The following is a 13,144-nucleotide window of genomic DNA, read 5'->3' as shown; positions in this document are numbered from 1 at the left end:
TTCCTAGATGAAACCTGCTAAAGCCTACGGTCCTATCCTTCCTAGATAAAACCTGCTAAAGCCTATGGTTATGGTCCTATCCTTCCTAGATGGAATCTGCTAAAGCCTATGGTCCTATCCTTCCTAGATGGAATCTGCTAAAGACTACAGCCCTATCCTCCCTAGATGGAATCTGCTTAAGACTACAGTCCTATCCTTCCTAGATAGAACCTGCTAAAGCCTATGGTCCTATCCTTCCTAGATGGAATCTGCTAAAGCCTACGGTCCTATCCTTCCTTAATCGAATCTGCTAAATCTTTGGTCCTATCCTTTCTAGATGGAATCTGTTAAAAATCACAGATTCTCCCTTTGATGGAACGTTCTAAAGTTCACATCTTGTTCATGCATTTCTGCTTAGGCCCACGATTCACCTTTCCTTAATAGTTATTACTAAATATCACAGTTTTCTCCTTCCTAGATAGAATCTAGTCAAACATACCTTCCGTGATGTAGTCTGCTAATTATATAAACTAACAATATGCTTATTCCTTATTGGAATCTCATAAAGATTTCAACTTTCTCATTTCCTTTTTTAGTCTTCTAAAACTCGAAGTGTTGTCTTTTCTTGATATAATGAACTAAGGCTTGTAGTTGATAATAAATCTGGTAAAGTGCAAAAGTGGCTCTTACCATAATTGAATCCTGCTTAAGAACACAGCTATCTCCTTCCTTAATGGAATCTGCTAGAGATAATAGTTTGTTTCTTTCTTTGGAGGAACTGCCATATAAACATCACACGTTGGTATTTCCATGAAGGAACCGAGTAAAGCTCAACAGTTATCTCCTTTCGCGAGATAATCTAGCTCTCACACTTTCATGATGGAGTCTGAAACTGTTCCTTCTGTGACGTAAGCTGCTAAACCTGACCAGTCCATCTTTCCGTCATTGATGAAATTGGATAACGTTCTCATATTGCTCATTCCTTGGAGGAATTATCAAAAGCTAAAAGCTCAGACTTTCAGGGACAAGTTCTGCTAACGCTCACATCTTGATCCTTCAGTGATGGAATCTAATTCACACTTTGCTTCTCTCTTGGTGTAATGAAGTTAAGTTTGTTCCTTCCAGTTTGTTCCTTCCTTAATCTTGCTCGATTAAAAAATGCAAAACCTCACACCAAACGTCCTATCGCAAAAACTGGATCTGCAACAGCACACTGCTAACTGATTATCTGTTTGAACCTACTAATGCTCTCATCTGGTTCATTTTACAGTATAAAAGGTTAAGAAGTAACACCATATTTTATTAATTACAGTTGCATTGTTGAATTAATTTCATCCGTTTTTTCTTGACCCATTTCTTTACGGAAGGACTCGTGCTTCTTTAAAATAAATTCCGAATGCTTGAAGTTTTGTTTTGCCTAATAATTCGTGATCTATATGCATCGGACACGTACAACAAAGAACACCTGCAAAAACGCGCATCTTCAATATAGATACATTTATCGTGCAGTGAGCAATAACGCCATAGTCAAAGACAAGATATTTTTATTGCAAAAAAAACTATCCAAACAAAGGACTACCAAACAAAGCATTTACTTTAGCAGCAGTTATGAAATGTGACAAATCGATTTCTGTCAACTGATATCCCCCACCGAGGTGTGCCATGATGGAGTTGATTTCATCAAAGTTGTACTGAATGGAAGTGCCAGACCCTGCGCCTCCGTAAGTAAATACGAAAAGGAACAGAAGCTGGTTGTCTATAATGAAGAAGGACGGGTTTCCGCTATCCCCAACGATCTTTCGTTCGTAGTACTTGTGTCTTGTGGAAGTAGTGATGGGTTCCGTCAGGGAAGCCATGTTTCCGCTCATATAGCTGAAGTCTGCGACCAATGCTTTCTCTTCAAAGTCGGTGCTGAAGACAGGCAATCGAACCATCTCCATGTGAGGTCTAAGAACGGTGAAGTTCCTAGGCAAAACCTTGGCAAAGGAGATAGAGGCTGGTACATCGCTGTCTAAGAGTCCTACCACCATATCGTGGCCATGAAGGAAGCTCTGGTGAGCCGAAGTGTTGGTGTACAGAGCTCTCGTCTTTATCACCGTTCTATCCACCACGTTGTTGTGACGGTCCACGAACCGGAGTGTGCTGTTAACACGGATACTGTAGTGCCTCGCCCACACCGCATGTCGTGGGGACAACAACGTCCCAGCTTTCCGGGTTTTCCCATAGCTGTTCCATGGCGATATTGGAGTCAAGTCAAGGTCATACGCCCAGCAGTCCGGATTCCTTTGGTATATTTTGTGTGTGTGGTCCTGTTTAGAGAAGATCGGTTTGGATGCGTTGGCAGTTATGCCTGCCATCTCGGACCTTTTTAGTCTGTCGTCCACACCATGGACAATGGAAGCAAATAACTGTGTCTCCTCTGGAGTAAGGGGTCGAGGGACGGCAGCAATGTATAAAGGATGGTCACAGTTTGGTCCTAGTCTGGTTAAATGGAATGACTCGTTATGGGAAAATGTGAGCCTGCAGAACTGTTCTTGAAGTTGGCAACTAGAAAAAAAGGAAAAGGCTACAGTGTAACGTACATGCAGTTTTATAAGTGTCTCACAGATATATTTCATCCGAAAATTCACAGCCGTATTAAAAATATGCCATATACAGTAACTCACCTGCCGTTGTATACTCTGCCTTTACTGTCACAGTAATACCGATCCACATGGGGACTGGCTTCTGGGGGACAGTAAGTGTCTACTACATCAAGACAGTCCTGGAGGTTAGCATCAACGCCGCTCAACACTGCATCGTACAAAATAAACGATACTTAAATTTCAAAGCAAACTACAAAGTGGGACTACATCACAATGTCAAAATAAAGTACAAAGCAAAATTAAACAATGCCAAAACAGAGTACATGTACACAAAAACATCAAAACACAAGATACAGAATACGGAAAGTACGAGTACAACAAGTCTCGCGTGTTTACAATAATGTATTTTACCTTACCACAAATAAATACAGCGAGTATTGAGTGAACCCAATACATTGTGATGGTCTGTAGTGTTGAGTTTTAGAACAGACACCAACTTAAGATATGTTATCACGGCATGTCTTATCTGTAATTCAGACATGTACATGTGTAAGTCAGCGAGGTCAACATCGATTATTACTGGACAAACGGGGACGCTAAAATTTCAACATGCACACACATTTTCAGCATAGTGTGTCAATGTCTTTTCCATTTGACAGCCATTCCAAGCCTGCCCTTGAGACTAAAATAACCATCGACATTCATTGAACGGCGACTAGCAAAATTGTATATAATCATTTCGAGAAATTATACGTCAAAAAGGAACTGTTTTTTGCATATTATTATGTGTTTCGATTTCTGTTATTTGGATTGGATTTTTTTTACATATTCGCGACCTCAGTTTTTGAAAACAATTTTCTGATTATAAGTTGTATCTTTCCTTTATGCTGGAAGCGTTTAAAATATGAACGGGCTAAATAAACAAGTAGTTTCAAGAATACGCATTGCAATGATCGGACGGGTGTATCTAACACCCCATCGAGAGATAGCCGACTTTTCAAATCGCCTTTCGTGCATGGTTGGCGTTTAAGTCCGCAAAAACATAAAGCTAACGCTAGTTCCGAGAGAGTCCGTATGGTATGACTGGAACAACGACTTGTTGGACAGATGAATGTTGGTTCCGTTGGTCACAGGTCTTCTACTTCCCGCGACTTATATACGTTTTTTTTCCTGATATGGAGAGCAGCGAGTTATAACTGCCAAACAGCGCGTTATGACTGCCAAACAGCGCATTATGACTGCCCAGCAGCGCTTTGTGACTGACTGCCAAACAGCGCATTATGACTGCCAAACAGCGCGTTATGACTGACTGCCAATCAGCGCATTTTGACTGACTGTCAAACAGCGCATTGTGACTGACTGCCAAACAGCGTACATTATGACTGCCAAACAGCGCGTTATGACTGACTGCCAAACAGCGCATTATGACTGCCAAACAGCGCGTTATGACTGACTACCAAACAGCGCGTTATGACTGCCAAACAGCGCGTTATGACTGCCAAACAGCGCGTTATGACTGCCAAACAGCGCATTATGACTGCCAAACAGCGCGTTATGACTGACTACCAAACAGCGCGTTATGACTGCCAAACAGCGCATTATGACTGCCAAACAGCGCGTTATGACTGACTGCCAAACAGCGCATTATGACTGCCAAACAGCGCATTATGACTGACTGCCAAACAGCGCATTATGACTGCCAAACAGCGCGTTATGACTGACTGCCAAACAGCGCGTTATGACTGACTGCCAAACAGCGCGTTATGACTGACTGCCAAACAGCGCGTTATGACTGCCAAACAGCGCATTATGACTGACTGCCAAACAGCGCGTTATGACTGCCAAACAGCGCGTAATGACTGACTGCCAAACAGTGCATTATCACTGCCAAACAACGCATTATGACTGACTGCCAAACAGCGCATTATGGCTGACTGTCAAACAGCGCATTATGACTGCCAAACAGCGCGTTATGACTGACTGCCAAACAGCGCATTATGACTTACTGCCAAACAGCGCGTTATGACTAACTGTCAAACAGCGCATAATGACTGACTGCCAAACATCGCATTATGACTGACTGCCAAACAGCGCATTATGACTGCCAAACAGCGCATTATGACTGACTGTCAAACAGCACATTATGACTGCCAACAGCACATTATGACTGCCAAACAGCGCATAATGACTGACTGCCAAACAGCGCATTATGACTGACTGCCAAACAGCGCGTTATGACTGCCAAATAGCGCGTTATTACTGCCAAACAGCGCATTATGACTGACTGCCAAACAGCGCATTATGCCTGACTGACAAAACAGCGCATTATGACTGCCAAACAGCGCATTATGACTGACTGCCAAACAGCGCATACTGACTGCCAAACAGCGCATTATTACTGACTGTCAAACAGCGCATTATGACTGACTGTCAAACAGCGCGTTATTACTGACTGTCAAACAGCACATTATGACTGCCAAACAGCGCATTATTACTGCCAAACAGCACATTATGACTGCCAAACAGCGCATTATGACTGACTGCCAAACAGCGCATTTGAGGGTCAAGATTATTATCACTTTTCTTTTTTTTCAAATTTTGCATACTGACTCCCCTTCGAACCCAATTTCACTACATCGCCTATCTTAGTCCGCCATCATCAGATTGTGGCATATTCAAATCGCTTTTCGTTCGTGGTCCTTGGTCTTTGGTCCGTCCGTAAACAATTCTTGTTATTGCTATAGCTCAGAAAGCACTGAATGGATCTTTCTCAAATCCCATATATAGGTTCCCCTTGTTCCCTATTTTTGCATGCTTAATTTTGAGAATGAGCGACGGAAAACAAAATGCGGCTATTTTGATGTTTGGCAATTGAAGTTTGTTATCGCTATTTCTCACAAAGTACTGAATACACCTTTCTCAAATTTATGTAATTTCCCGAAAGTCTGTAGTTGTCATATTGAATTTGAGACTGACCAAAAGACAAGTGTTCAGGTTCTGTAGACTACCTCTCCTTTTTTATGTGTAGAATATATTCTCCCATGATGCCAACTTTCATACCAGGTAAGAGGCCCCTTCGGCTAGATGTACATAACTTCTAACATTACTTTTTATGAATGATGCATGTGGACGGAGCACGGAAATGATATTGATGCTATAAAGTTTATAGGATGCACAACAAACATCAAATTGAATACAATGGCGGCCGCCAGAATGTCACTCCGAGTGATAAACCGGAAGTCGGTATGTTCAAAATTCAAACTACCATTCAGAGACATTCGTAGACTCGGTAAGTGAGATTAAATAAAACTTCGAGTGTTTTGTTCAGTTTTCCAAGGGCCCCTTGTTTCAAATTTGTGTGTCCTGTGTCCCCTTTTCCAGAATACTAGAATCAACACTGTGCTTCAGAAAAGTCTTCATAGATCTTTCTTAGACTTCGTATGCAAATTGTCATGTTCTCAAACGATTAGGAGGATGAGGAGAAATAATGGAAATTGGAGAAAAGAAAGTTTTTTTGTTTTTTTTACAAGACCGATAGCGACCATTCAATTGTTGACGCCCTCTCGGATCTCTTGTACACATATAAATCAATGTGGTGGTCAAACAGGCGATACCTGTATCTCTGGTTGACTTTAAACATATTTATTGTCCAAAATAGGCACAAAGGATTTGGCACAAGTTATGACAACTTATGAAGCCATCTCCTATCAACAAAACATTTTACACAATTGATGACATAGACATTTACAAAGTCAAAGTTTAAATAAGTCAATTTTACATAATTATGCAAATAGTGATATAAAGATAGACACAACTAGCATGTTTAAAATCTCTTGCTGGATTTGATGAAAGCCTGCACATGTTCGAACACATAATTATTTACATCCAAAGCCATGTCTTCGTTACCAAAAAGTAACAAATTTAGATTAATTTGTATATTCAAGTAATTTAAAGCATTAAACATTTCTGAACGGGCAGTGGAAAAGTATTGACACTCGAAAAGGAAATGGTATGCATTTTCACAAAAATGCCCACATGGTTGCATGGTCATAATCTGTCATGGGCATTTCTTTCCTTTTTTTAACCAGCTAGGTCTTTTCATCAACCTCTGAATCTAATTTGTAGTTGATACCTTCAGTACAAACATGTATGCCCCCGAAATACCCCTTTTACAGGTTCTGGTAAAGTTTCATGAAAAATTAATGTGTACTTGGTAAGAAAATCGGTCTTATTTGTGCAGCCAGTTGAAAGCTCTTTAGGCCTACACTACAATACGCCACACGTGTATATTCACATCATAGCAAAATCAAAGCGATATTCCTGCAAAATTAATGTTTTTCCCAATAGGTCTAAGAATGTGTATTTTGTCTATCGCGATTTCAAGTCAATTTCAAGGGAAGTAACTCTTACATGCCCCCCCCCCCCCCCCCCCCCCCCCCCCCCCCCCCCCCCCCCCCCCCCCCCCCTTCCGTCCTTCAGTTTCAATAATAGCAGGAGTTCGGTCCATGTCAAGGGAAACTACGGATTACGTTACCACGTTAATAGAGATAGTTTCCAAACAAACTTTCAAACGATTTCACTTAGAAAATGGAAAAGTAATATCAATTAAAATTATTATTTGACTGGAATTTCCAAGACTAAGTTCAATTATATTGATGTTTTCCGCGTCTTAAATTAGCAACATATACTGTACGTCAACGGAAGTAGAACTGAACCAATGGAAACCAATAGTTTTCCAGTTCTTTGTGAGCGGAGCGCACCCTGTGGGAAAGTAAATAACTACTGGTCCCCGTGATTTCGTGTACGCCGCACCCGGTCCCGGACCCGATCCCCGTACCAGGAATGTACATATTATTTTTTCTCTCAACAACGACTCAATTATTATTATTATTATTTCTTTATTTCCTCCAAGATGTGAAGAGTATACAGAAATGATTTACAAATTAGAACAAAATTCATTCACGCTCATTTTCACCTCTCGCATAAGGATTCACGCGTTACACAATAAACTACAGATATAATAATGATTACATGATGTTAGTAAAGGAAATTTCTTCGCATGTTTCTTAAGTTAAAACACATTAGATTCTTAGTTAGCACATATATACGTACTTCATTTTTAGAAAATGAATAGCAGTCATTTCATTATGTGGTCTAATGCAAATGCATTTTATATACATGTATGAATTATTAACAACATTAATAATAATTACAAGTTCTCTTTTTCATATGAAATAATTACAAAATACCACTGCATTGAAGAATCTTGAATACAATAACGATTGAATTAACTCTGAAGTCCTCGAGTTCGTATGAGGATAAGTCATAATTGACGATACCCCCAAGAAGAACATGGAGAAGATGGTAATTTGACAACGTGTTAAGGTAACATACAAAATCGATATCTTTTATAGTACAGAGAACACACCACAGTTGGTCACGCAAAGACTCTGTATGAGAGCATTCAAGCACGCTATGTAAGATTACATCATTGTAAATTAAACCACAATATTGACACAAAAATACATTTTCGTCATCTCGCATTTCCACACAAAGTTTAACAATTTGTTTAAAACATGAACTGTATTGGGGGAAATGTAGAGCTAATTTCCATATTGAATATGGTTGTATTTTATTATGCAAAAGACCGAAACGAGAAAATTCTTTATCAGTTTTCATTCTTTCACATAGATTAAACTCCTCACAATTTCTTACATGGTCATTCACTAATCGTTTCCATTGGCATCTGTTTGGGAACAAGCCACTCTTCAAGAATTCACCAAGAACATAATTCAAATTATATTTTGTCAAAATATTGACAATGTCGGGAATAAAACCTCTGGAGAAAGTACACAGTTTGTAATCAAATATGCGCTTTATAAAAATTTCGCGCGTCAAAACTCCAACATCCATGGAACATATTCTACCAAGGAATAGTAATTTTTTCACACTGATATATACTTCTATTGAAAACCAACCGATCAATGACGTACACATGTCTGTTCTTGTTCTTACATTAAAACCCTGAATTGATTTTATAATGAAGTTCTGTGCTTTTTCAAGCATGTACATTTCATTTTTCTTTAACTGCCACAATTCGCAACCATAGAGTGCGGAAGGATATACTTTACATTTAATAATTTTAGCAATGGTTAAAGGATTGAGGGCACATTGGTGTGCTCCAGAACGAATTAAGGACATTACACCACATCTTAATTTGGAGCAGGCAAGTTCTGTACGTTCGACATTGTTGTTTCTATTGTTTAATAAAACACCAACATGATTTATGCTATCTACAATTGGTAAATTCTTTTCGTAAAAGGATACATTTCGACAAGTACTTGGCTTCTTTTTGTATGTGAAAACAACAATTTTAGATTTAGAGGCGGAAAATGTAAATCGCCACTTTCTACTGTAATTGTCACACATAGATAGTAAGTGTTGGAGACTTTCGACGTTATTGGTAATTACACATATATCATCTGCTTGTGTAGGTATATTAACACGTGATGAATGGACTACTGCTCCTTTTCCACTGGATTCTACTTCGTTTAACAAATCATTGATAAAAACAAGATACATTTTAGCAGACAAAGAACCTCCTTGTAAGATCCCTCGTTTCATAATTACACTTTCTGATTTAAAACCATTAAAAACAACATTACTAGTGAAACACGAGTACATTTGTTTCATAATAAGCCATATTTTCCCTTTAATACCCATATTGTACAATTTGTAGAATAAGCCTTCTTGCCATACAGAATCAAAGGCTTTATTGCTATCAAGAAAAGCAACAAGAACTTCAGATCCATTCTCTAAGTTATAATTAATACTCTCTTGTAAATTAAATGAAGTGCATAGACTACACAGTTTTTTCCGATAGGCTGATTGCTGTCTGTTAGGAAAAGTATGAGATTCTAGAATGGGATTTAAACGGGTAGACAAAAGTGTTTCAAAAATCTTAAAAAATACAGGAATTAATGTAATACCTCTGTAGCTATTGGGGGTCATCTTTCGGTTTTTTATCACCTTTATAAAGAGTAACAATGATGCCGACTTTCCAAGATTTTGGAATATACTCGTACTTAATTATAAGATTAAACAAAAACGTGATATGTTCAATCATCAGATCATTACAATATTTGACATGCTCATACACAAGACCATCTGGACCACCAGATTTATCATTCTTCAGACATTTGCATATATTCGAAACCTCTTTCACACTGAATTCTTTTTCAAGAAATACATCTTTGTCATGCATTGCTTTTACACACATGTTTGATACATTACTGTTCACATGATTTGAGAACTCTTCATCGAATAATGTATTGGATTCATTTTGAAATAATTTACTAAAATGTATACCCCATGCCTTTGCTATTTCGCTGGGATTACGTAGGACATTACCATCATATTTTAGTTCTGTCTGTGATAATTTGGGTTTATGTGATTTACTTTTATATAGTTGCCAAAACAGCGTTTGGTCAACTTCACCTGATCTATCAATTTCTTCGAATTGGCCTTTCATATATTGGTTAAAAGCAATTCTTAGCTTCTTTCTAATAGTCTAAAAAATAAACATCAGTACCTCTACATTGGCCAAAAGTTGCCTTTTACTACGCATTAGATTGTGCACAAATGTTAACTCTTCATTCCAGTAAGGCTTTAAGTGCCTTCTGAATTTGCGTTTCTGTATGCATTGACTAGATGCACTGAGCAAAACAGATTTCAGAACATCATAATAAATATCTATGTCTGAAGTCGACGTTACATTTTGAGGCAATATTACTGAACTGAGATAATTATCGACTGTAGACTTATACTTTTTGATTTGGTCACTATTTACTGCTTTTTTCCAGTTATATCTCAAAAATTCACTATTGCACTGGATGGATGGAATTTTGGGAGTTCTTACAGAACACAGGACAGGGAGATGTTCTGACGTGTTTACTTCGCACTCGTCTAATACTTCAGACTTTTCTATTAAATCATCTATGGTTTTTTCAACAAGTATATGGTCAATCATCGTATAGTGACCCGTGGTAGGACAAAATGTATAATTAGGACCTTTACAATTGGCCTGTACGTTTACCGAAAGCAAATTGTTTCTTTCCAAAAACATTTCAAAAACTTCTGATCTTTCATTACACAGAAATTGGTACCTTGGACCCTTAACTTTTACATTCATGTCACCTATGATGATAACTTTACCCTTCTCTGAATATACAGTAACAAGAGAGTCTAATACGTCGAGAGTTTCCTTGAAGGCATCAAAGTGTCTTGAAGATGCCGGCATATATACCGCAAATACATAGATGTAGTTACTATCAGATTCTTGAATTTCAATACCAACTATCCGAGGACTATCGGTTAGTATCTCTTGAACGTTTAGATCGGACTTAAAAAGGATACAAACGCCGCCTCTGATATTACATTTATACCGAAAAGGGTCTATTTCGTGTACAGGTTTTACTATACTGGAGTAACCACAATGATTAAACGTGTCAAAGAATGACAAGTTGTACTCTCTCACCCAATGTTCAGACAAACCACAAATATCAATATTGTATTCATCCAGGCATCGTAGAAGGTACGGCGTCCCTGCCATGACACCTTCTATATTCCAACACATAAGATTTAATTTGTTATGTATTTTGTTCATGTTCGGTGACAAAAACAGTTTTGGGGAGCCAGGGCCGAACAGACACACCTTCAGGCCAGAAGGATGGATCCTGTAGGTTGTTGTGTTCATCGTCAACAACGTTTACCTGTGCCGACGCCGTTCGCTTCCAACGCTTTTCAAAATATCGTAGGAACGTAACTGTAACGCTTCTCTCTTCAAGGAAACTTCTCATTCCTTGTTCTGAGGACATTCTCTTATTTATACCGTAAATGTAGTATCTGCGTGTTCTCTTTCTTCTCTCTGGAGTAGTGAATCCAACGAAGTCTCTCTTTATGGGCACTGCAGATGACGAAGACAGAGAAGATCTACACACCGATGTCGGAAAGTGTACGGGTATTGATGACGTCGCGTCAGGTTTCACTTTGTCGTTCGTTTTTGGTGTTTTGTTGCTCACAATAGCGGAAAAGCTCTTAACAGGTCCAGCTGTTTCACTTGTAGGGTTGACCATTTTAAGAGGGGTGTCGGGATTCTGAGCTTTGGTGTTTGGGGGTGGATGGGCCTTCTCCAAGATTTCACACAATGTAACTGGTAGTTTTGGTGAAGGTGGATCTTGTAACGGCATAAACCGGTTGTTCACTTCGACCCTGTATATTTCCTCAACAGGGTTGGATTTTTCAACATTTTCGTGTATCTTGTGCTTCAATTGTCTTTTAATGTCAGTTAATTGCTTTTGTGTGTTGTCAGCGACCTTCTGTAATGATTTTATTGAACCTTCCATCGCGTGAATGTCGTCCTCACACTGTTTTGTGGTTTGCATGACATGTTTGAGTCTATTCTTGATACCTTCGGTGCCATTAGACTTGTTGTCGTCAAACCTCCGTGTTATTATGCTGCAATCAGTGACCTTTTCATTCATGTCCTTCATTGAAGATTTGAATTTCATACCTAATCGTTTAAGGTCACCTATCTGTTTTGTCAGATCAGAATTGTCTTTCTGTACCACTTGAAATTCAGACGTAAGAACTGCGATAGATCTCTTTAACGAAGAATTTTCGCATGTGTTCTTCTCTAGAGCGCGGCGAGTATCTTCGTTTTCCTGAATTAGGCTGTCAATCTGTGTTCTCATTGATTTTATTTCTTCTTTGTATTGCTTGTTTTTGTCTTTGGATTTCTCCCTGTCATCGCGCATTTGACACATTTCTTTCCTCAAATTCTCCAGTTGTGACGCATACAAAGTTTGTTGCGACTTTATGTCTACTATATCAGCGTTTATATTAACGATCGCATTTTTGAGGGTTTTAACGCCTCCTTCTTCTGAACCTGGTTGACATCTGTTTGTCTGATCACTAGCTTTTTTCGCTTTAGGAACGATTTCGAATATATCTTCCGTATATTCCCCTATGACCGCACGTAGTAGCGTAAAACAGTCCTTGGCTAACTTCAGCTGTATAGGAGGGGAGCCCGCTCTTCTTGTCGCTAACCGTTTACGAAGATACCCTTCTTTGACTGGAAAGTCGTCCCTGGCCTTAGCAAGTTCGTAAAGTTTGTATCGTAACTGTTCAAGGTCGGGAACGCTATCGTGTGTCAGATCACGGATCCTATCTGTAAGGAGGTCTTTGGGAATATCAATAGCCTCCCTGAGTGCCTCTAGGTATGCCGGAATCTCTCTAGATGGATTTTTGGGTGTCTCTGTGTATAATGTATCCGTGACCTCAGGGGTAGGGGTGAACGAAAATGATTCCTCAAATTGTCCGTTGTGCCATGAACACGTAAGGGGGTTAACATTAGTCATTTCTGTATATACAGGGGATTCAGTGTTGACCTCCATACTGATTCAATATATGTACGTGAATAGTCAGTTCAAATGTAATTTTATTATAACAGCATTGTCAGTCGAGTATAACATAGACTATTTCGAATTTAGCAGTAGCGTTTGCTCCCCGTGAGCGATTCT

The 13,144-nt window shown here is 39.0% G+C and overlaps 1 protein-coding gene across 1 annotated transcript; it reads right to left on the bottom strand.

Moving 5' to 3' along the window:
- Positions 1-1,506: 1,506 nt before the first annotated feature.
- LOC117337050 lies at positions 1,507-3,108 on the bottom strand. The gene is made up of 3 exons (XM_033897832.1): positions 2,981-3,108; positions 2,646-2,772; positions 1,507-2,526 (listed from the first exon to the last, which is right to left on the bottom strand). The coding sequence occupies exons 1-3, from the start codon at positions 3,018-3,020 to the stop codon at positions 1,539-1,541; spliced, it is 1,155 nt and encodes a 384-aa protein (XP_033753723.1). The 5' UTR covers positions 3,021-3,108; the 3' UTR covers positions 1,507-1,538.
- Positions 3,109-13,144: the final 10,036 nt, after the last annotated feature.

Source organism: Pecten maximus, chromosome 11 (assembly GCF_902652985.1).
Source record: "Pecten maximus chromosome 11, xPecMax1.1, whole genome shotgun sequence".
In the NCBI taxonomy this organism is placed as follows: domain Eukaryota; kingdom Metazoa; phylum Mollusca; class Bivalvia; order Pectinida; family Pectinidae; genus Pecten; species Pecten maximus.
The sequence above is the reverse complement of the archived record's forward strand: the minus strand, read 5'-3'. Positions and strand labels throughout refer to the sequence as shown.